At 45.6% G+C, this 24208-nt stretch overlaps 1 protein-coding gene across 7 annotated transcripts in view; it reads left to right on the forward strand.

Annotated features, from left to right (window-relative positions):
• Positions 1 to 23342, forward strand: part of AKAP13 (A-kinase anchoring protein 13) — a 324780-nt gene extending 301438 nt beyond the window's left edge. For all 7 annotated transcript variants that reach the window (XM_090029889.1, XM_090029887.1, XM_090029891.1 and 4 more), the window contains 12 exons: positions 685 to 933; positions 4279 to 4355; positions 5912 to 6093; positions 6178 to 6260; positions 7800 to 7979; positions 8734 to 8895; positions 10957 to 11027; positions 11536 to 11580; positions 13171 to 13221; positions 13702 to 14154; positions 16164 to 16482; positions 17412 to 23342. In XM_090029889.1, coding sequence (XP_089886015.1) covers positions 685 to 933; positions 4279 to 4355; positions 5912 to 6093; positions 6178 to 6260; positions 7800 to 7979; positions 8734 to 8895; positions 10957 to 11027; positions 11536 to 11580; positions 13171 to 13221; positions 13702 to 14154; positions 16164 to 16482; positions 17412 to 17461 — 1922 coding nt within the window. In that variant the 3' untranslated portion in view covers positions 17462 to 23342. The remainder of the gene's footprint in view (positions 1 to 684; positions 934 to 4278; positions 4356 to 5911; positions 6094 to 6177; positions 6261 to 7799; positions 7980 to 8733; positions 8896 to 10956; positions 11028 to 11535; positions 11581 to 13170; positions 13222 to 13701; positions 14155 to 16163; positions 16483 to 17411) is intronic.
• The last annotated feature ends 866 nt before the right edge of the window (positions 23343 to 24208 follow it).

The following is a 24208-nucleotide window of genomic DNA, read 5'->3' on the forward strand; positions in this document are numbered from 1 at the left end:
ATTTCTTTCGAAAGTTTTCAGGGCTTTTTGTTCGCCTGTTTCATAAAATAACAGTCTATTCACAAGGGGCTGTCTTGTTGGCTATTATTCTCTATAATAACATCTCAGACATAGTGGCCTGTCCCATTACCATGGTTTATATAAAGAATGGAATTTTATTTGCAAAGTGAAAGGTTTATGTACTGTAACTTCATTGAGAATGGGAACCAGAGGGAATTTCACTGCTACCCTGATGGCTCATTAATAATCCAGACCATTAAAACGTTCTTAACAAACATGATTGTTACTTCGCTGATTATTTTTAACAGCTTCTGACATCCCAAAATAGCAGCACTTTATGACCACACAAATGGTCAAGCCCCTATGCAAAATGGATGCCTGCTCATTAGTTGACTGAGTACCTGAAGAGATGGGGGGCATGATTTTTGTTTGTTGCCCTAGTCTCCCATGACTTAAAGTGTATTTTCTACCATTTCCCTTCATTGGGGTGATGCATCTCAAAGGTTATTTTGGTTTTGTTTTTGAGAAATAAAATGAAATCTGGCTCAAGAAGGCATGCCTCTTTGCATTTTATTGTTTATGACTTGATTGATAGAGCGAGGAGACAGCCAAAAAGTCACAAGGTAGGCTCTCTTTGTTTGAAGTAAGGCTGAATTGAAATGAAATTTTCTCTCTTCTCTTAAGAAAATGAAGCGGAGCACCAACACTTGACTCAGTCGTTAAACCTGGTGAAGGATGTGATTGCTGCTGTGAACAGCAAAGTCAGCAATTATGAAAAGAAAATGCGTCTCAGTGAGATCTACACCCGGGTGGACAGCAAGTCCATCATGAGGATGAAGAGCGGCCAGATGATCGCCAAAGAGGACTTGAGGCGCCGAAAACTCATCCGCGATGGGCCTGTCTCACTGAAGAATGCAGCTGGGAGGTTGAAAGGTAAGAAAGCCCAACAGATTGTGCGCCTGAAGGATACGACTCCCAGCTCCCAGATGAAGGCATCATCATCTGGCCGCTTGCAACCTTGTTTGTTCCTTTCCCTTCAGTCTAGAATTACTCTGCCTACTGCAGTAGGTTTCCCTTTAAATCACTGGCCCAATTATTATTTTCATTATATTTCTTTTTTTGCATTTGGAGAAACACTCTCGAAGTAGAATCATTACATCTTCCCCTGGGCTCCCGGTAACATCCTGAACTAACGTGGAATGCATTTCTGTTGTCTGCTAATGCTTTCCAGTGATTCTGCTTGTTCATTTTCCAAGTTTGCTTCCTCTTTGAAACTGAAACCAAAACCGATCTTTTTCACTTTACTTCTCAGGAATTAGCCTGGTCTTCTTGGTTTGAGCTTTTCTTCAGTAGCTTAAATCGAGCAAATCAATTTACCAAAAAATGTGAAAAAAGAATTCATGAGAACCATTATGTTCACATTAGCCTGGTACTAGGTCTGCCAGCTTGGACATACCTTTTTGCATACTAGATCTGAAGTTGATTTGGGGTGTCGAGTACCAGCATGACAGGTGACCAGCACCACTTTGGACTTTTTCTGAGCCAAACAAAGGCTCAGTTGCAGTGAGTAGTGCACTAAAACAACTCCTACCTAGCAAAGGGAATTCTTGATCTGTTACAGGAGCTTGTAACAGAGCCAGTCACATGCTCCACCGGGCTTCTCCTGAGAGTCTAGGAGCAAAATTAATAAAGAGGAAAAAAAAATGTGGAAAAAAAAAATCAGGTAGTGGTAGGATCCTGTGCTGCTGCTGAACATTTGTGTTTGATGTTCACTGAGCACTTGCAGCTCAAGGGCACCCCAGCACATTATAAATGCAGACGCTATATGAATACCTTAAGCATGGAGACCAGCGGGATGCACTGGTTGCAAGGCAGTGAAGTATTTGGGTTCTGAAATGTCTCCAGGCAATAGGCTCGCTGCATAGGAAACCAAACCACTGACACTCCCAGGTTTGTTGCTCAGGACCAGCAGGGCCATCACCATTTCCATATCTGTGCAGTCCTTCATCACTACTGTCCAGAGCCACCATTGCTTTCTCTGTTGCACCTAAATCCTCAATGTGTCTTACCAGACTCTTAGGGCATAGACAGATGTACAAATTACAGAGATAAATGGAAGAGGGGAGGCAGAGTCGCTGTTCTGACTGCCCCATGGGTTTCATGGGCCTGCTGCTGTCCCACGTGAAACCTTAACCAAAGCGGCTTACCCCTGAGTGAGACAGGGCTAAGTCACCAAAGTTTAACTTTCTCTTGATCTGGGATAGGAGCAGGTGTGTAAATAGTTACTACAGTGCAGCAAAGACATGGTAAGCCTTTTGCCCATTCCTGACCGTAGCTCAATATTTGTCTATCCCGATAATTTCTCTGAAGCATTTCCTGAGCTGCTGCTCCAAACCAGTGAGTTTTTCTGTTTTCCTCATGTCCCTTCAGCTGCCTCAGTATGTGTTATTGGCACCGATTTCTGGAACTCTTGAATTGATTTTCATTCAGTTACCAATGTAAATCGCTTTGTGAAGGCACTGTGCTTCCAGTTCAGCCAAGCTTCATGCTTAAGTGCTTTGCTGAATTGAGGCCTAAAACATTAAGGTAGGACTATGTTGTTAATTCGTTCTCCATGAGAAGCAGCTGCCAAAAGCAGCCAACACTATTCCACACCCATCCAAGATCCTGGGCTTGTTTTCCTTATCCACCTTTCTCAATTATATAAGCCTTGATACTGGTAAGTGTGGAGTTCAGGCATCAGTCTGTGGTGTGCGTGAAAAAGGTCTGATACGTGGAACATTATAAGGTTGTATCTTTCAGTAACATTTTCTGGAAGTGGAAGAGTTCGTACCTGTGCATTCCTGCAAAGGGAGGATCATTTATCAAATTCCAAATATAATATGATTTACCCTAAGGGTCTGGAGAAAGAAAGTTTAAAGATGGTTTCTAGGTTCCCAGGAATGTACTCACTTTGAATGGTGGGTGAGGCATGTTCTATTACTGTTACAAAATCTCACAATGAGTACAGAGTATACGTACGGCACATTGCCAGTAGAAAAAATGGCTTGTGCTTCCCCTAAGTCCATAGTAAAATGTCCCAGTTAGAGGCGGTCTTGTACAAACCATCCATATAGGTGCAAACTTGTGAGAAGTTCCAGGTGGAAGAGTGTCCACAGGTCCAGAAGTTGCTTATCTTAACTTCTGGGGTATGGAAATGGATCCAGAAGTAGCATGGGAATAGGTTTCCTCGAAGTATTTCAGTTCTTCGTATGCTGCAGGAAGAACAGAAAATGTAGCAATGCTTGGAAGTAAAAACAAAGCAACATAAAATGAAGATCACCAAACTTTTCCAAGCCTCCAAAGAAGCCCGTGTTTGCTTGGAGGCTCTGGCAAAAGTTGAGTTAGTGGCTGATCTGAAACAGATTCTCTTGTTCACAAAATGAAATGGAAAGAATTATCGTGGGATGAGTAAACTTTTGGGTTTACCTCATCTGTGTCACACGATCTCCAAGCACGTTACACAGAAGCTCTTTGTGCTGCAGTTTTGGGTGGGGCAGCACACTCAGTAGTTACTGTTTAATCTTGTGATGTATCATGAGGGGACTTGGAAGATAGCATATGTGTTTTAAGAAAATAATCTGAAATCACTTCTTTACGTTGCTTTCCTTTCTCACGTGAGAACCAGGTTCTGCCCTCTGATGCAGATCAAATTGGCTGTGCTTGAACTGAGTGAGAGCCATGTATATCTGTGGGCAGAATCGATATCAGCTGGTTAAGTCAGATTCTGGGGAAAAAAATTGCAGCTGACAAGTATTGTTGCAAGACAATTTGCACCCTATAAACTGTTTGTCAAGAGAGCCATCGGCCCAAAACTTCCTGTGCAGATGTTTTGCTTGAGGACAGAAATATCGATTGCGTGAATGAACAGTGCTTATGTTCAGAAAGTGTCCAGAGGTTGCACTGTCTCACACTTGCAGGAAAAGATCATCTCAGCTAGTGCTTATAGTTTGGATAAAATTCCCTCTGAATCCTTTCAGAGGTGACTCTGCATTGCCTAGTCGAGTTACTGTGTGGGGGTTCTCTAGGCCTCCAGCTTCCCAGGAACTAAACATGTTGCTAGGACAGTGTTTACAGCTCCAGTTTCCTAAGAAGCAAAAAAAAAAAGACAGATTCATATTTGCAAAACAGCTCATTAGCAGCCAGAATGCCTCATATTGCTAAAGAAAAGGTATTTGTTGGGTTGGAATCGGTGATCAATATAAATATAGCTGTTTTGTGGACTTTCTTTTCCTGCAGAAGTCCAGGCTGTCCTCCTCTCAGACATCCTGATCTTCCTTCAGGAGAAGGACCAGAAGTACATCTTTGCCTCACTGGTAAGGTTTTGACATTTTCTTTTCCTTTCTTTTCCATGTGTGGTTCTAGGGCAGTGGTTCTCAACCTTTTTAGACTCGAGGCCCTGCTTAGGAAATGCCAGCTCTTGGTTTTCACTTGTCCTTAGCTGCAGGAAAATAATAGGCCAGTTCTGTTGCAAAGAACTCAGAAAGGTCACAGTAGGCCACACTTTTTAGCACCTGGATTCCTTACAAAATCTGTGGGTGTACCTTGTGAGTCCTATTTGTACACCTAACAGTGTGAATGCTGCATGGCATCCCACATCACCCTTGAGAGGATCTCAGGGCACCCCAGGGTGCCACACACTGGTTGGGAATTGCTGTTCTACTTATATATTGAGCAACCAAAGCAAGTCACTGCCCACTGCATCTCTTAGTTCTTAGTGAAGGGAACATCTTGTATTTTATAAAAATGTTATCCGTGTATCCATGGCAGACGTGGTTATTTGCTGTTGAGAGCATGTCTTATTCCCTCCCTCATTTCCCACCCCTCAGTGATTTCTACGGTGCCTTGGAACACTTGATAATTAGCTCTGAAAATAATCTTGTCACCGAATATGGTTCCTCTTCTTCAGCCTGTGCAAATCATAAGTGTTCGCACTAAGGGTGGGAAGAATGTAAAAGTGAAAGAGCAGAAAGAACAGACTTAATAAGTGTCAAAAGGCAAAGGAAAGAAAGCCACCTGGTGCAAGGAAGTCCTGAGAGCAGCTTTCAGATCAGTACGCCACAGGAGTATGTTTGTCATGTAAAGAAAAAACACCAGTTTTAGGAGAGAGCCCTTGATAAAAGGCACAACATAATGAGGAACTGCCGCTGATCTGATCTGATGTGCCTGTCCTGCGTATGACCGGGAAGAGACTTTCTCTGCTCTGTGTCCTGCTGATACCATAGAGAGACTTGTCAGACTCTGCCTGCCAAACTTAACCCTAAGCATTTGATTGCACACAGATATTAGAGACCCCCTCAGCACGTTGCATATAATCACACACACAGTCTTAGATGGACAGTGTCACAAGCCCTTCCTGATGGAAATCAGCTATAAGCTACTGAGAACAATAAGGTCTGGGGTGAGGTTTGAAGAAGAAAAATGTGAATCTCTAGGGCTGTAAAGGGGGAAGCGAAAACTACAGGTGAAATAACTAGCAAACCCCGTCAAGTGTGGAGACCGAGGTTAGAGAGCCCAGGACAGAAAGACAGGAAATCAGAGCTTCTCCACCAACATTAAGTTCCTGGAGAGTTTGAATACCACGAAGGTGGTTTTGAATGGATTCAGGGACTGCATGGGATGATCTGGACCTTCTTTCTGAATCAACAGAGGAAGGTGGCAGGAGTTTTGTGTATTCAAGTGAAGTTATTCTATGAATCTGTGTTGGATGAGACTAGCAGTTCTGTTTAGCCTGTGGTTGCACAAGATGCTTACAGGTTAGGAAGGAGGTCTAATTACAGGGATTGGGAGCTTTTGAGCCCTTGGGACCAGGCAGAAACTCTAGTGTTTTCTCTCTGTCTTCTCATCTATCTCCTCTCACGTATCCCTGTAGGACACGAAATCTACAGTACTCTCTCTGAAAAAGCTCATTGTACGAGAAGTGGCTCATGAGGAAAAAGGCTTATTCCTCATTTCCACGGGAGTGCCCGAGCCAGAGATGGTAGAAGTCCATGCTAGCTCCAAGGAGGAGCGTAATAGCTGGATACAACTCATTCAGGACACCATTAACACCATGTAAGTTAAGGAACTGTTCCTTCGGTTTAGATGTCTCTCACTTTTTTCATAGTGGTAATTGCAATGTGTCCATCTCTCGTGCAGGGACAAGGATGAAGATGAAGGAGTTCCTAGTGAGTCTGAAGTGGAAAGGAAAGAGCTGGATGCCAAAGCTAAAGAATTAAAAGGTAAAGATGCCAGGACTGGAGAGCAGAGGTGGAAGAAGCTGTTGACAAACCTCTCGGACATTTTAGTGCTGGATTTTACAAGATCTTTTTATTGCTGCTTATCATCTTTATTTTTCAGGGGACCTAGAATTCTTACTGTATGTAAATGATTAAAGCCCTTGTTAGGAAGGAAATCTGCTTGCCTTATTAGGGCAAGAGATGCTGGCACAAAATAAAGCTTTGAACCTCCAAAGTTTCAGGTTCAGATTCCTGAAATCTGGAACCTACAATTTTTGGTTAGCCTGGAAATCTGAAAAAAACATTTCCTCACCTCTTTATTGGGACTAAAACAGCACTGCTGCTGTTGAAGTTCAAAAAAACCCAAAACACAAAAAGCTAAAAACCCTCAGGTGGAAGAGAGAACTTCTGGTGGTGGGACTGTCACAACTGGCTGCCTCAGAGATGGCTGTCTTAGTATTCAGGCGTAGCATGAGTGAGCCCCTGGCACAGAGCTGATGCAGCAAGCATCCAACCTCTCATCTACCTTATCGGATATGCATTCAGATTGTAATGGGTACCAGTAGCTTGCAGCTGTGAAGGGAGTGCATCTTGTGCCCTTGGCCAGTGCAGCCTAGGATGAGTGAGATATTTGGGAGAGGGTCAGAGTTCAGGTGCAAGTCATGCGAAGGAGCTACTGGTTTTGTAATGCTCACTCAGCAGCCCCTGTAGCTCCATTCCAGTGGCCCTCGGAGAGCCCTGCTTAGCTGGAGGGGTGGGCCTTGACCTGCAGTGTGTTTTGATCATGGGAAGTAAGAGTAAAGAGGGAAGACATGGAGCTGCTAATCATTGCTTCACCTGGCACTCGGATCAGCAGGCAGCACATGGCTCTTCCAGTACATATATCGCAGTCCTTTCCCATATGCAAGAGCTGTTGAAACTGAGCATTGTCATGGGGTAGTTGTCTGCTGCTGCTGGAGACGAGCTATAGGTTGTTGAAGCCTGAGTGAATGAGCTTGGCAGATGCTCAACTGTATTAATTTTTTATTTCTGAAATACCGAATGACAAACGTTGCTGCAGAAGTTCTGGCTCCTGGCTGCCGTTCCAGTGTTGGGCATTTAAATACAAAGCAGAAAGACTGGAGAAGGAATCCAAGGGAGCTGATCCCTCAGCAAGAAGAGTGCGGCAGCAGGGCTGCCAAGTTACACCTGCCTAGGAGCAGGATATGAGTGCCTGACACCAGGCCTTTTTAGTACAGGGAGGAACCCTCCTAGGTCCCTGTCATCTCATTCTCTGCCTTTTAGTCTGAATACCTGCAGATGCAGCAGCAGGAACATGGGGGTTGAGATCCATTCCCATTTAGGATGTAGAACTGTCCACGAGTCTGTCCCCTCAGACGCTAATAGCGTGGGAACGTGTCCTGAAAACTAAGGAGGTTGGAAACTGCGCACAATCGTTGCTGTTCCAGAATGTGCCGCTGGGTGGAGCTGGTATCACAGGGATTATTCAGATTCCTTATCAAACTACAGCTTTTAATCCAGGTTCCTCTGTTCACCCCACAGAACAGCTTCAGCAGAAAGATCAGCAGATCCTCACGCTGCTGGAGGAGAAGGGGAAGATTTTCAGGGATATGACAGACTGCAGTGTGCAGGAAGATGGCTTGATCTCCAGAGTGCTGTTCAGAGCCAACACTGGAGAGGCACCCAAGGGGGAGAGCATTATGAAAAGTGCAATAAATGAGGGTAAGTGAGCCAGTATGTCATATTAGTTACCTGCATCAGTGTTCATACCAGTTGTTTGGGGGAATCAGTCCTCACCCAGGCTTCACCCTGGAGTAAATCGATCTTCTTTCTTTGAATGAATAAACCATAATCAGAACGTAATGAACATAAGCTATTCCCATCCCCCAAAAGGTGTCGAGGAGGAAAGAGATGCAACTCAGGAATGGAAGGAGGTAATAATGACTGGTGGGAAGAAGTAAGGAAAGATATCTAGAAGTCTTCAGCACAGCTAGGAATTTTGCATAAAGCCCATGCTGGTTCAGGAAATGGTAGAGATATGAACTTGAAGCCCTTTGCCCACCATTCCCTGACGTGTACTTTGGTATCTGGCTGCAGCCCAGGATCTGGTCTTTTGTGCGACACTTGGGCCATGCTGTCTTTGGCAAGTAGGTGAATCCCAGCTTTCCTGTGTGAGATGCCCAGAAAGCTGGAGCAGTCAATCCTGTAGGCTTGCAAACGCATACTGACAGCACTTGGAGAGGGAGGGAGATGAGGTGCTAGTGTGAAGTTCAGTGTGCGTGACCCGTGACCTGACTGTTGAATGGCTACAGGTAGCATGTTGGCATCTCGCTTCCTGCACAGCTTTCCTCTTTGTACAGACAGCACATAAAGTTACTGACCCCATCCTCTAGGCCTGGGGGAAACCATGCTGGGCTGTACATCCTGAGTATGTTCCTTAGCTGACCTTCTCTCGTGTTGCTTCTTACCATTTCAGTTGAGTTGTTGCAAAGCATGGTGAGTAGGAGTCTGGGGAGTGCACTGGGACCACAGGTCAGCAGCCCTACCTCTGAGCAAGAAGGAGTCGGCCCCATCTCCCTTCCAAGAAGAGCAGAAACCTTTGGAGGCTTTGACAGTCACCAGATGAATGCATCCAAGTGTGAGTATTTCTGTGCGTATGCAGGACTGGATTTGGGTTTAGAATTTTTTGTGCCTGTTGGACATCTCCCTTCCAAGGAACTCAGGCACCTAATGAATCTTAAATGAGCTTAATGCCTCAATCTTCTAGCATGCTACCCATTTTATATATGAGGAAATGGAGGCAGTTAAAGGTGCAAAGACTTACCCAAGTTACTGGAAGTCCATGGTTGAGCAGGGACTCGGGGCCAGGGCTGCTGATCCCTTGTCTTGAGCTCTGCGCCTTTCTTTTCACGCCCTTTACTCGGCTTATGTAAATATTTGTTTCCTTCACGTCTGTTTATTTGCTACGGTGTATACAGCCTGGTTCCCTCATCTCCAGAGGGCTGCTACCTCCTAGTCTGGATGCAAAATGAGATCCCAGTTGACATATGACAACCTACCTGAGAGAAAGCTTGTTGAATCAAGCAAGTTGTGCCCCCTGCCTTGTCTCCCATCTTCTTTGCCTATGCTCCTTACACACCCTCACCCACAGTGATTTCAGTCTCCCCCAGCCAAATGAGCAAATATGTAGTTTGGCTGCACACTTTACAGCTTCCCAATGTCCCACTTATCCACCCCAGGCTTCAGAGGCGTCTTCATCCCTCCAGGGCTCCTCTCCACACAAACCATATCCTCCGCTTTCCTACTTGCAGTCTGAGTTCTGTCCCAGCACAGCTCTCCCTGAAACCCATGCCCAATCTTCCATGTCACACTGTAGTCTTTAGCTCCAGACAGTCTACAGTGTGAAACTTAGAGGATTTTCTCAGCCACAAGATATAGTGCCCACTAGGCCCTGACACAGCAACATAAAAAGCATTTTGCTCAGACTTGAATTTAGGTTGAAGTTACTTTTCCTGATTGTAGCAACTTGCATGGCCTCAGGCTGGGCTGGTCAAGACTGTCCAAGTCTCCCTTCTCTTGCCTGGACTTTCTGCAGAGACAGGGTCATATGAATTTGACAGTATGAAAACTGCATTTTGGGGGACGCTTTGGAAGGAAGATGCAGTGTCTGTCAGATAGACCCAGCACTGGGAAGGAGGAAGCCAGGTTCTGTACCATTTCCAGCTGTCTTGCTTGCTCTCTCATAACTTCGAGCAAATCTCTTGGCCTTATTGTGCCTCATGTTTCCTCAGCAGCAAAATTATAGTAAAGGTTGCTTTGACTGTTTACGCCTATGGAAAGATGCCAGGTTGCATGCCCTTGCTCAGGTTTTAGAGAGGCTGCAGTGGCTGGGGCAGAGAGCGATGGCTAAGGGTTAGCATTTGTTTGTATCAGTGAATAGAAAATCCAGACCCCAGGAAGGATGTAACTCTGGACTACAGCCGGCGTTCTGTGGTTTGTTTGTTAACAGGATTGTCTTCATCCACACTGGCTTGATGATTCACGTTTAAATCAATGAAAAAAGCTCTAAGGGTGTTTTTTTCTTAGGTGGTTTGTCTCAGTTGGGAGCAGTCTCATGACATGTCTGGCAGTCTGTTCTGAATTCCTGGGTTCTGATGTCCGAGCCTGCAAGAGCTCTTGGTACCCAGGGACAAAACTGTTTGCATACAGATACTGCCCTCCTGGTACCAACCCATTGCCTAAGTATCATAAATCCAGTCAGGATGGGTAGCATTGCAACATAACGTGATGTTTTATCCTCCATTTCAATGCAATTGGCATTCACCACATGTTCTTTCACAACCTGTCTTGGAAACCACAGCCAATGGTTTCTAATTCAGTGCTAGTGAAATGGAGAATGGGGATTGTGAAGCCTGAAAGATGTCTGACCCATAAGCGAGTGCACTAAAATTATTGGCATTTCAGGCCAAGCCCAAACTGGTCCCTAATCAAAGCACTGATTGGGTCAGTGTGGGCTGACATTTATTTGTATAAATAGGAAGCAAGCACACATTGCTAAAGGACAAGCACATCTCAGCTGTGTCGAATCACCTGTAATACAGACCGTTTTCCCTCATCTGACACTTGCTAATGACTGAACGCTTCATCTGCCATTTGCAAAGTTAAATGATCCATGTCAACCTTTGGGGGGTGTTTTTAGGTGGAGAGAAGGATGAAGGCGAAGATGCCCAGGATCTTCGGAGGACAGAATCCGACAGCATTCTGAAGAAGGTATTGCTGTCGTGTGTGTCTTTTATAGCAATAACCAGTGTCCTTTCGTCCTGGCACTATCACTTCGAAATCTGAAAAGGCATGAGTTTCTGTCCACGTTAAGCCCACCGTGCTGGAAGTCTGTAATCAAAACCAGTATTGCTTTGACTAAAATTCACACTTCAAAACAAAAATTTATGGGTAATAAACCAGTGTCACAGAAGACCCTATCCTGCCATCTGTCTGCAAACCAAATAAAACATGCGTCTAATTATGCATTGCTATTGCCATGCCATGGCCAGACATAAACTCATGCCCTCATGCAGATTAGTTCATCGTATCGCTACAAAGTGATCCCTAATTAACATTTGATTTTTTTAGCTGATTTTCACTTACATACATGAGATCTGCATTGCCAAAAAGGAAAATGGGAGGGTTTGGATGTGTTTCTATCATTAGTTCAGCTTTGAAAGGCAGTTATTGTACTGCTGGTTTGCCCTTTTATTAAAGCAATGTGATCTTTTCATAGGGTGGAAACGCTAATTTCATGTTCATGTTGAAAAGAAATAATGAGGTAAGAACAATCTCTGTTGCCTTAGGGGTGGGGTTTATTTCGCCTTTAGTTGTGATGGCAAGTGGATTTGTTCCAAGAGGTAAAGGAGAGCATGTACTCCATATCCTGATGTATAACTAACTTAGACTTTTAAATGTAGTAAACTGAGCTTTGGATACTCAGTCCAGGGATTTATTGCCTGACCTTCAACTGCCATTAGTAGAATGAATGCTGATTATAGGCATCGGGGTTAATTATGACTAGAGAGCACAGGACTGTATTCACCATGCATCAGCATATAGAAGGAGTTTAATTGTATGTTGCAGGTGCAGTGAATTGGGGCAATTAGGTTTCTATTCTTCCTTTGATATGCATCTAACTCCCAATTAACATTAATGGCAGCTAAGTATCTCATTGAGAAGAGGTTCCCTTCCTACCAGCTATTATGCAAGGACTGGAAACACTGCTGTTTGTGTTGGCTAAATTTTTGTATTGAAAGAGCAATTACGGTACATAGAACAGGATTCAGAGAAGCACTTGGCCAGTGTTTGGAGGTACAAGACACCATCTCAAAATGTCTGGCATGCTATTGGCTCTACACCAACACAAATACCTGTGCCTTTAGGAGCTGTATTTCCAAAGGTCTCCAGCCCTATTCCTGCAATAGTTGTGCACCCATTTGTTTGCATAATTTCCCTGAAGAGGGGGAGGGGGAAGTGGAAGGGACAGCAAACTTTTAATGCATTTTTAGGGCCCGTTCCAAGGTATTTTGCCGTGAAAGTCATTTTCCTGCAAATATGCAGTCATAGTTAATGCATGCAAACTCCCTACCTTTATGGTAACTTTCTCCTCAGTACCATTCCTCCTTCACTTCCCAGAAAATGGAGCCACAAAGAATACTGGCAGCCTCTGTGTGGCAAAGAGCGAACTGGGGAGGAGACTTGAAAGCACAACTGCAGATGGGGCAGAAAGCAAAGCAGTAGTAGGTCAGACAGGGAGTACAGGGCTGGGAGCAAAAAGCAGAGCAGCAGATTGGGCAGGGGAAGAGGATTGGACTGGTGCTTGGAGAAGACGTGAGGCTAATTTGTGGCACTTCTGCCAAAAACTGCTGTAAAGAAAAGACCTCCTGAGACAAGACAGGCAGAATGGCGTGGTTCTCCACAGGCATCTTGCTGTAGGAGCACGCGACTGGCTTCTTTGCTGACTGCTAGGGAAAGCCAGAGGGAAGTGTCTGCCAGTAGGGTAGCCATGGATGTGATGCACTAGGTGGGATAATTGGACCTGTATTCATTAGCCTGCCTGAAGCACCCTAAGGACCCAACTACAATTTTTCAAGTTTAGGAAGTGACCCAGGTAAAGCCATGTGGTGTGCTGGACACATTGCCTGGCTCAGAAAGTTTAACACACAGACATGCCCTAAACTTTGATCAGTAGGTGTATTTGGGATAAACTATCGATGGTATAGGTGGTGGGGAAGGGATGGGGCAAGTAGGATGGCTGGGTGTCGTCCAACGAATCAGCATGGTCATGCACAACTCATTTGCAGTGTTACAGAAGAGCGAACAGTAAGGTGAGGTATTACAGCAATGCTTTTCTTCTGTTTCCTTGCAGCATGTTCTCCATAGCATCACCCAGCTCCATAACCTGCTTAGTGCTTTGCAGGTAGGTCATCCTGAAGCCTGGTATTCTGCTTTCACATTCTCTATTCCTGAACATATGAATCCCCTCCATGAGCACTGACTTGTAACTGTGTTGACATCAGCATTTCACTTGCACCCTTTCAATTCCATATGTATTCCCAGCCTGTGCTTGGACTTGAAGGTCCTGCTAAAGGATCCTATCTTATGTCTGCCATGTTGGGAGTATTCTCTTCTCATCTCTTCCTGCATAGCTCTCCAGCCTGGAGGCAGCTAGTGCGCTGAACTGCCATGCAAAAGTCTTGGGTCAGGGGTACTAGACATGGCCTGTGTCTTACAAATACATGCTGGCCTTGCTGGACCCTCTAATCAGCCGAGACACATATGCTGACTTTTCTAGGCACCAGATGCAGCTGCTGACTGCTCCGTGACGTGACAGCTGCTGTACTACATGCCTTCCATGCAAGGAGGCACCGCACTGACTTTGTTCTTTCTCCCCTCCCAGGCTGTCGTGTTACAGCAGGACACATACATTGAGGATCAGAAGATGGTTCTGAATGAGAGAGCGCTGACACGGACCTTCTCCAGGCCGAACTCCTTGATTGAGCAGGAGAAGCAGCGGAGCCTAGAGAAGCAACGCCTGGAGCTGGCCAACCTGCAGAAGCAGCAAGCCCAGTACCTGGCGGAGAAACAGAAGAGGGAGAAGGAATGGGAGACACGGGAAAAGGATCTAGTGGACCGGGAAATGTGGCTGACCCAGAGAGAAGAGCAGGCTCAGAAGGGACACCAAGAGCTGGAGAAGGAGAAGGAGGAGCTGCAGAAGAAGAAGTCGGCCTACCAGATCGACCTGGAGAGGCTCCGTGCTGCACAGAAGCAATTGGAGAGGGAGAAGGAGCAACTCCAGAGAGAAATGGAGCAGTTGCATCGTGCACAGTTGAAGCAGCCTGGCCACAATCAGGTAATCGCTGTTTCCAGTCAAGGGCTCAGGGTAGAAGTGCAGCTTAGGTGACAAACTGGCTTTCCAAAGAAATGGTCTGGTTAAGCCACAGGTTGCTAGGCTCAGTGCTGGAGTTGCTGGGGAGATTCTAGTCCAACTAGAGGGTAAGAAAATGGTCCACTCTGCCCTTAAAATCAAGGAATGAACCTGAGAGAGATGAGACCTGATTTTTTTTGTTTGTTTGTTTGTTTTTTAAACACTGATCTGTCTTCTGCACCTGGTGTTTCCTGGTGTTTGCTGCTGTATGTTGCCTGTTCTGTCTCGGGAGAGGCTTCTAGCAGAGCAGCGCCTTCCAGATCCCCGCGGCAATCGTGGGCGGATGTGCATCTCTTGTCTTGCCAGTGGGGTTCATGGGTGAATGCATCTGAGCGTTGCCAGCTTTTTTGGAGACCTGTTCCTTGTTGGCCTGATAGTAAGTGGTACAACAGGTCGAGCTGAACTGCAAGAAGGAGCAGACACAGGAATGCTCAGGAGAAACCTCTGTTGCATTTCACTGTAGCCTTTTCACATCTGGGCCAGCAATTTTTTGTTCCCCCAGGCAATCAGTCCATTAGCCTGGAGCTCCCCACCAGGCCAACTACATCTTTTTACAGAAGCAGCTCACTGGTGAGGAGCAGTGAGGCTGAATGGTTTTGCTTGTTAATCTTGGTCACTATATTGTAAGACCTTGTTAATTTATTTGTAGCAGCCTCCTACAGTGTTGTAGACACCTCACAAATAGATGGACACAATCCCTGTCTAGATTACAGACCTCACACAGCAGGCTGGAGGGGGAGCAGTCTGGGGGCTTAGCACTGGGCTGTACAATATTGCAAAGAAGAGCTTGCACAGAGAGTCTCATATTTATACAAGGTTTTTTGTCAGGACGTTTGGGTTTATTTTCCATTTAATCCAGTTGGAGGTATGGCTGAAGGGAATTGCTAGAAGGATGGCTTGTTCCACACAAACGCGCACGGAAATCAGATTTCAGGGCTGTAGCCAATACGTTTAATCAAGGCACAAAATTCATCCCAGAGCAATATGTAATTTGTTTTGAGCTGAAGCAGCAGTACTTTATAAAAGTTAGGCCCTACATTCAGAGAATGGAAATGGAGCCACGTGACTTAATTGGCTCATTGAGTAGCTCAGATATTGAACTCCAAATAGCAGATAATCAGGGGAATGTTTGCTGCCCCCTTATCCATTGGCAGTCCAGAGGCTGACATTCCTTCATACCATTCACAATAAGGAATGAAGTCATAAAAGTTGTAATTGGCTTGAGAGCAGATAAGAGTGTCGGTTTCTCCAAAGATCATGGTGTAAATCTAATGTATTTGCTTGGCACTTGGAGTCCATGGCCAAGGGCATGATAGGGAAACACGAGACAAAATAATTCATTCAGCTTTTCTGTAGGCCATCCGGATAGCAGTGTCATTCAAAGAAAGCAACTTTTTGGAGACGTATCCAGATGGCAAAGCTCTGAATAGGGATGTCTGAATGGAGCCTGGAGAATAGGAGCTCATGTCCTGGCCTTCCCTTTATACATGTTGGGTGCCACTGCTTTGCTGGAGGACGCATCAGAAAAGCAGTAAAATGATTTGCCTTGTCCTTTCCCTTTGGGATGGCTTCACTTGTCAGGCATTCCCCTACGTATCTATCAGCATGCCTCTCCCTAAGGGGGAGGATTTCTGCATCTGGAAGTGGGAAGGAGCGATCCTGAATTTCTTAGTGGATTTGCTCTCTGTTTGTTGTACCCCTTCAGTCTCATTCGGCAGGGGAAGGAATAGAAGCACCCCTTTCTCAAATCCTCATCTCATTCCCCTCAGACAAAGGAGTGTGTTGGCTGGGAGAAATGTCCATGTTCCTGGATACTGCCTAGAGTAGGTGGTTTCTTTGGGTAGGTGTGTGAAGCAGCAGGCTTCGTCTACAACGGCAGCAAAGGCCTGTCTGCACCGGAGTGTATGAGTGAAACTCTTCTGTTCTCCTTTCAGGTTTCAAAGCCGCACGAGAAGACTATGAGGACCCCATCCCTGTCCGCTGCTGAGGACCCCTCCAAACAGCAGAGCTATTCCCTTCCCGAGCCAGGGCACTTTGATTCAGAACTGTCTGTGTCACCCAAAAGGAACAGTCTCTCAAGGACATCAAAAGAGAAACGCCCTTTCGGTGTGCCTGGCACAGCCAATCAGACTAACAAGGCGGCTGAAGGGCAGCACCAGATGCCTTCACGCCTCTTCAGCTTAGGGCCAGCCAAGCCAAAGGACAAAAAGGAAAAGAAGAAAAAGGGCAAAAGCCAGCGCTCCCAACCTGCTGGTGAGTGTTAGTGTAGGATTAAAAGGATTAAGTGAGTGTAGGATTAAAAAGCTGTTCAACCTTGGTACCCAGCCTCCAAAGAGTGATAACCGTGAGTAAGAGATAGGAAGAATGGCAGTGATGAGCAGAGCTTTCCACAGAGGCTGATGCTCTCTGGTGTTATCTCATGTGTGCAGAGAGAACAGGTGTTGGCTATGGGATACTTTCCCCCTATGGCTCTCTTCAACAGACCACTGCTGTTGCTCTCCAGGCCATCTCCACAGCTCTGGAGGGTCCCCGATAATCTAGCAGCAGGGGATGCTTCCTGTCTGCAAGGGACAGAGGGGGCAAATGCTGCTTCTTTCTCCTTCCCTCCTCTCCATTTCGTCTGGGTGACTTGACTACACTTATTATACTTTTCAACATCAGCTGTGTGAAATCAGTACTCCCAAAAGCAGCGTGCTGATAAACACAGTCTAAAATCCAGGACTGGCTCTTGGGGGAAGGCCCCTCCAGGGGAGTTTGCTTTGAAAATCTTCCCAGCAGCGCCCCTGCTACTACCACCCTCCCCGCCACCAGCTGCCACCTTTCTCTGGTCAGGAGGAAGGCCCAGGTTCCCTTATCTGTGACCACTACCACGCCTGGCTAGCCCAGTTGCCTCTCCTCTCACATCAACCTGTTGCATCTCACTTCTGACCCACGAGTGTGCAATCACCTGGTGGTTTTCTCTCATGGATCCACATCGGCTGTGGACTCTGCAAGCCTCCAGTGTACTGGGTGCCAGATTGCTGGTTTATTAACCCTGTTCTTGTAACTTGATGATGTAGTTGAAACGGGATATGTCAAACACCCCGTTGTAGGAGTGAATGGACAAAAGGTGCCAATTTGCTTTGACATGGAACTTCATGGTGTATTTCTGTGGTGAATAACAATGAATTTTCCTTTCCCAGATGCCCGTTCATCAGAAGCACCACCGGAGGGCAAGGAAATCTTCTGCTGAGTGTCTGCTCCTAATTCTGCCGGGATAAGGCTCCCTCTTCACTGTACTGTATTAGAACCCATGCAGGTGTCTGACAGGGCCAAAGCTCTCCTCGCCCACTGACTGCTTTCAGCCATTGTATGGAGGAAAGCTCCCTGCGCCCACCCTGCAGCAGGTTCCCGGTTCCTGCATCCACCAAGCTTGCCAGGCCATGCATTCAGTGAAGCATGCATCAGGGTTGCAAGAGGCGGGCACAGGGCTCTAGCCTTCGGTGTTGTATGAATCCTGGCTGCAGGGGCTGAGCACATGGCAAACAGCATCCACTCCCTATGCAAACCTTGGTGTAAAATGACCTGTGTAGATAATTCCCTGTTTCTCTTACTGGTCAAGGCTGAGAGAAGGTGGCCCAAGCAGTCTGTGCCTCTGCATTCCCCTTTTCTGGAGAGCATAACCAAACCTTTCCCCTTTAGCAAAAGGTTAGGACTCTGCAGATGGTGCGTACACACTGGCATATATAGATATACTGTATATATATATACATATATGTATTTGTGTATCCACTGGGATATACATAAAGTCTGTACAGACAAGCTGGGTTAGCTTAGCTGTGCCCAGGGAGATAGCTGAAACCTGATGACTTTCAGGGAGCGTGTAGATATTAAATATCTTGCCCTTACTGCTCAGTGTAGCTTCATTGGCTTGCCCACCCCTTTCACATATATCAGACATCTCGTGCTATATTTCAGGAAGGTACAAAACAGCAGGCAGCAACGGCAGTGAGGAGCGGGGAAGGGAGAGGAACAACCTGCCCACATTAAAATCAGCCCGTATTTCTAAGAGATTTCTGCGGGGCAAAGATTAAATTGTAAAAAATTTCCAGCAGGAAGTGCAAAATCTGAATGTTTTGAAAGGAAGAAGAAAAATATGCCAGGCTTGTTAGGCAACCCTGGGGACCCAGAACAGACAGTGCTCAAGTGAGGACAGCTCTGACTGCTTTTTAATGGGCCTATGTGCGTTACAGCCTGCTTATTCCCTCCCTCCTGCCCTTCCTTAAGCCGCGGGTCCTTTGTCAGAATATTTCTCCATTTGCAGTTGTTTCATTACAAGCCCGCTAACTGATCAGAGAAACTCCTGAGAATTTTTCCGTTTAGGGATCACTTAGCTTATATACATTTTTTTAAAACTATTGTCTGGATTTTTTTTCTTCCCTGGCATATGCTAATGAGGTGATTCACATGATCACTGAGCTTCTATTTCTCAGGATTTCGTCAGCTCCTCTTACTTATTTCTTCTCCAAAGTGACATCAAAGACATTTCCCCAGCACTTGAGTGAGATGTCAGGGAGTTGTCACCTTTGGTGGGGGAGTGAGGCTTGCAGGGCTGGCCTCGGACGAAACACGGCTCCTCGTTTTATGCAAACGCAGGGCTCTGCACTGGGGAGGCAGCTTGTTCTCATGGATTGAACACAGTGCTGCTGGTCAGACGCTCCCGAGTCCGGATTCTTTGTGTGGCCTTTAACAAATTACTTCACCGCTCAGTGCCTCAGTTTCTCTAGCTGCAAAATAGGATCATTAGAATTCCCTTTGTGGGTGAGAGAACATGCCTCAGTGCATTGAAGCTGCAGGGTGATACCCAAATGCCAAGTATGGTGGGGATGAGTGATGACCAGAGGCAACAAAATGTAGCAAGCTATCTTGCTTTTAAATGGAGAGCCACTCTCTGCCCCTCTCCAGAGATTTGCCTTAGTGTTTTATGGCAATTATAAATTGGGTATCACCTTCACTCCCTGGAGCAATCTGATGCGGTGATGCTCACTCCCTTTCCCACAGATTCTCCTTTTTTTCAAATGGTGTCTTGCACTCTTTTGACTTGCATTTGTTTGGTAGCTTCTCATAAGCTAGTTGCGCACAGCAGATTTCAGCGTTTGGTGCTAACATTTTTAATGAGCACTGCTGACAGCTGCATGGGGGTTTAGACAGGTCTGTCTTGATGAATGAGGAATCCAGAATAGATCACTTGCTTTTGAAGCTCTCTGAACAATTCTCTCTCTCTCTCTCTCCCCCTCACTCGTACACACTCGCACGCGCGCACACACACACACTGAGATTCTATTTTTGTCCTTTTTTTATTTCGTTTTTAAATATTATTTGGTGCTCATACTTAATTGCAAGCTGGGCTTGCAAAAAAACAAACAAACCAAACCAATGTTTATCTTTCTGTTTATTTGAAAGAGGTCTGGTTTAAAAAAAATAATTATTTACTTTGTTTTGTTTTGTTTTTATATTATTTTTTCTAAAGATGAGCTTGAGGAACCAATGGTTTTTTTCTCACTGTTGCTTCATATAAAAGCAAGGCATGTTCAGCACTGCCAAGCAGCTGGCGTCCAGCCTGAAGAGCAGTCATATGCAACGAATTCCAACCAGAAAGCGGTCTTGAAGGCAAAGCAGCTCTAAGCTAAGCAAAAATTGGAGAGGGGGGCAGTGGTTCTGGTAGGAATCTTGCTGTCCGTTGGGCTTTTGGAATTTACATCTCCTTTCTGAGTTTTCCCATCTCTCTCTGAACAAAGTAAAAGAGCCATTCATGCTTGGGTAGGTCTTGATCAGTGCCTACAGAAGTCAAGAGAAGTCTTTCTATTGACTTCTGCGGGTGTGGGATTATGTCTTGATAATGGAGTTGTCTTTAAGGTCGTTAAATTTAAAAAATCATTCCCCTAATATTAACGGTCTAGTAGTGAAACCCAAATCTGCAGAGGAAACCAAACCAATACATGGTAAAGTTACTGTTCTGTAGGCAGAACTCAGTGCTTTGGTGTTTTTGAAGGTTTCCATTTCATTGGCATTCGCTGTTTCCAGCACAAGTCCTTCCTTTTCTTCCCAGTGTCTTCCCCCTACCACTGACACTTCCTAAACCTGTGTGTCCTATCGCTCTTGGAAAGGCAACTGAGCAGAAGCCCCTCAATCAGGCAGTGGGAAGGAGGCCTCGGACGTTTGACTTTCTCCAGTCTCGCTGCCAACAGAACTGCATTGAGCGCATTGCCAGCTGCATCTGTACTTTTGCTAAGCAGCTACCCAGTTTCCCATCTGCACTTTTCCAAAGTAAACAGAGGATTGAATCTGAAGTACATCAATTCATATCAGAGTTGCTTGTGCCTGTTTTGTGGGGACAGAAATCCTCTGTTGCTGTATGAGATTGTATCACCATGAAGCCCTTAGTCCCCCTCCCTCTACTTTTTCATTTGTAAGAAGCAGGGAGGGGAAAGCAGAATATATATATATATATATATATATATATAACATTTTTTTTTAATCATAGCCACTTTTCTCATGTTCCCCTTTGAATGGTTTGGAGTTGATCCCTGGAAATAGATTCCCACCCTGATCCCTGCTAAATCACCCAGATAGTGTTTGATCCCGGGTGCTTTGTTAAGAGTGGGTCAGTCCTCTGTGCTAGGATTTTGTAGCCTTGGTATCCTTTTTCTTTCCCCGCCTTTGTTATGTTGTTTTACTTCCGCGCATGGCATCTGACCCATGCCTGTTGAATGCATGTTGTATCTTTAACCAAATCTGAATGGCAGTCAGATGGCCTGGATGACGTTAAGAGAACTGGTCTCACCCCACTGCATGTTGGGCTCTCAGGGGACCCAGGGGTCAGACGTGGCTGCATCTATATGGCACGCTGCTGCAGGAAGAAGTGGAGTTAGAAGAAATTCCAGCTGAGCTCCCTGTACATGTCTGGCATAGATGGGAACAGCAGACTCCTCACAAGCGTGAAGAAGGAAAGGCTTGGCATGGTGGCTGTGTCTATGCAGCAGAAGGGGCATTAGGGAGTAGCATGATGAAGGAAGCAATCTCAGAATGAAGTACATAAAATGGGGTGGTGAAGATAGCCCAGGGATTAGAGCTGTAATGAGTATCTCTAGAATCGGAGGGATCACATAGGATTAGCCTTCAACTTCTTTTAAACAAGGTGATCATCTCAGCCTGTAAACTTCTGTCATGGTTCGATGCCATTAAGCACTTTAAATGGACCCTGTCTTGTCATTCGCTTTTCTCAGACAATCGGATTTGTATTCTTGCTTCCCCCCAGTGCAACCTGGGATGGGGGAGGGTTAGGCTATATGCAAATATAAACTCTGCATGCGTGTAGGCTTTGCTAAGGTGTTGGGAGATGGGGGTGGAGCAGCAGCTTTCATAGTATTCCTAGGCCAAAGATAAGAAGGTGTGAATTTTACTATAGCCGTGCTCAAAATGGAGTGAACTGAGCGCCCTTCGCCTCATGCACTCTCTACTCCAGGGAAACTAGCTATCGCCCAGCCCGCCGGGTGAATCCCTGCTGGGAGCCCCCTCAGTGTGCATATGGCACAGGAGGAAAAGCAAGCACCTCCTGGAGACTGAGTCAGTCAGGTTCCCGAGAAGAGACTGAGCTTTCCCAAGTGGCACCTTCGTTTCCGATTCCTCTCTTGCTCTTGGAGGGAAGGCAGGGCACAGGGAATGGACGGCGAGTCCATTTCAAAGCACGGCTTCGTTTCCCGCGGGCACCTCCCAAGATGACTCTGGACCAAGAGCACTTACTTTCCATGGGGTGGCCTGATTTCCACCCCCCCAACCCCATCCCTGTTGAGGTCTGACCACTGCCGGGAACCGTGGGACTAAGGGTAGGTGGCACAGATTGGCATTGCCTGACAAAGAGCAAGCACACTTGTAGCGTCTGGTCCTCTTCTTACCTTCTTTGGGTTGGTAAAAGCTCTCAACGCTGTTGTGAAACAATGTCCAAATCCAGTCCTTCCTCACGGCAGAGACAGATTGGGAAGGGCTTAATAGTGCCATCCCAAGCAGATGGTCTGGGGAAGCCAGACACCGGTGATAACCTAGGGAGAGGGGAGGACTGGTCCGAGATGGCAACAACACAGTGGTTTTCCTATTTAAGCCTAGCATAACATTCCCTGTTAACCAGAACGCCGGAAAGTCTCCTGCCTGCTGGCCAGGTCTGTAAACGTTAACTAATTTAAGGCGCCCTCTTTTAATTAAACCTCCCCAGTGCTCAGAGTGCTTACTTCGTTTGTCAGACGGGGCGACAGGCCGCAGTTCTTTCTCCCGTGATCTAGCTAAGGTTTAAAAATAGGCAAGCTGAATCGGTTCCCCCCCCCCCCCCCCCCCGTGCGTCTTCTGAGCAATAGGAGGCACGGTGCTAAATCCTTGTCAAAACGCGTGCTAGGGGCAGTGCCCTTTCTCTTCGTGTGCACTTCACTGCCATTGAAGCCCTGCCTGAATCCGTTCTGCTTCCATTGGCTGAGAAAAAAGCAGGATGTTTGCTTCTCCCGTAGCAGCAAACACAGGAGTCCGTAACACATGAATCACTTCCAGACTCTTAAGTATCATTTTCTTTATTGATGTTAAACACGGGCTCTAAAAGCCGATGTCCCGTTCAGCTTGCCTATGGTTAAAGCTTAGCCTTGTGTTTATTTGATACTAATATGGAATGCACTAGAGTAATCCCCGAATGTTGAGGAGGTGTATTATAGTACCACGCTATACCTCTGCTTTCAGTTTGTTTTGTTTCTTTCAAAAGAAAAAAAAAAAAGTTTTGCAATGTTATGTTCAATCTGTTTAAAAAAAAAACTTAAACATTTTTTTTTAAAAACTACGAAGTTAAAGATGAAATTTAAAAAAGAGGGTAAAACCTAATTGCTGTATGTTAATTTGTAATTATGTAAAAAGTGCGTTGGTTGTCAACTGTAAAATTCTTCATTTTTTTTTTTCTGTCACTTGCCACAAACATGGCATGGTTCTGCCGTTAGGTTTTGTAACAAGCTTTTATTTATCTTCCTTTTTAGTTATCACCATCATCAACCTCTTGTAAAGTCATTATTTTCCTCTAAATAAATTTGATTTTAAGTCTCAGAGCTATGCCTGTGATTTTTTTATGTGGTTCGAGGTGTCCATTGTAACAATGCAAAACGAACAAATCTGATCTGACTGTGAATTGATCTTCCTGCCTTAAATTCACCATCCCTATGTGCACGTTTTAGGAAGCTTAAAATACACCAGAGGTTTCCTCTCATTAAAGCTTAAATTTTCTGGAGAAAAAGTAATTGTTCTGATAGGGATGAGCCTACATTACTTCATCTCTGCGTCAGGTGCTGCCCACTGTTGGAGAGCGCACGCCAGATTAGATGGATGTCTTGTCCGACTGAGTCTGGCAGTGCTTATGTATTGTGCCTGTCGTATACCGTGGATCTTCAGCACTCAAGGCTGTTGCACTGGTTAGGGTTGGGTATTTGACTGGTCAAAGTTCGATCAAATATCAGTCAAATTGTTAAAAAATGCCAAAAGGTCCAAACATCGCACAGAAAAAAGCACAACTTTCCATTGAGAAATGCCCCCCAAAAATAGTAATTAAAAATAATATTTATGTCAAGAAAATACAAAAAAAATAGTTTAAAAAAAAAAAATTGCTGTCATCTTTAACCAGTCCAAAATAGGCCGTCAATTGACCAGTTGGCCGACCCGAGCACTGGTATCCCTGACAAGCACCTAGTCCAGGTGCAGGTATTTGAACACAGATTTTTGTGCTGCTCCTATTTACAGCGCTGAGTCCCGCAGTCTCCACCCATGCATCCAACCCTGTCGGAGCGGATAGTGTACCACAGACATGGGAAGAGTTGAAGAGGCCACAGATGCTAAGTGTGAGACAGAAAGGAAAGAGAGGATTTGGCCCCCTCAGTTTCCCATCTGTTGTGTCTAGCGGTATCTAAAGGCCACTTGCACG

Source organism: Crocodylus siamensis, chromosome 15, assembly GCF_052110815.1.
Source record: "Crocodylus siamensis isolate JL-2025a chromosome 15, ASM5211081v1, whole genome shotgun sequence".
Lineage (NCBI taxonomy): Eukaryota > Metazoa > Chordata > Crocodylia > Crocodylidae > Crocodylus > Crocodylus siamensis.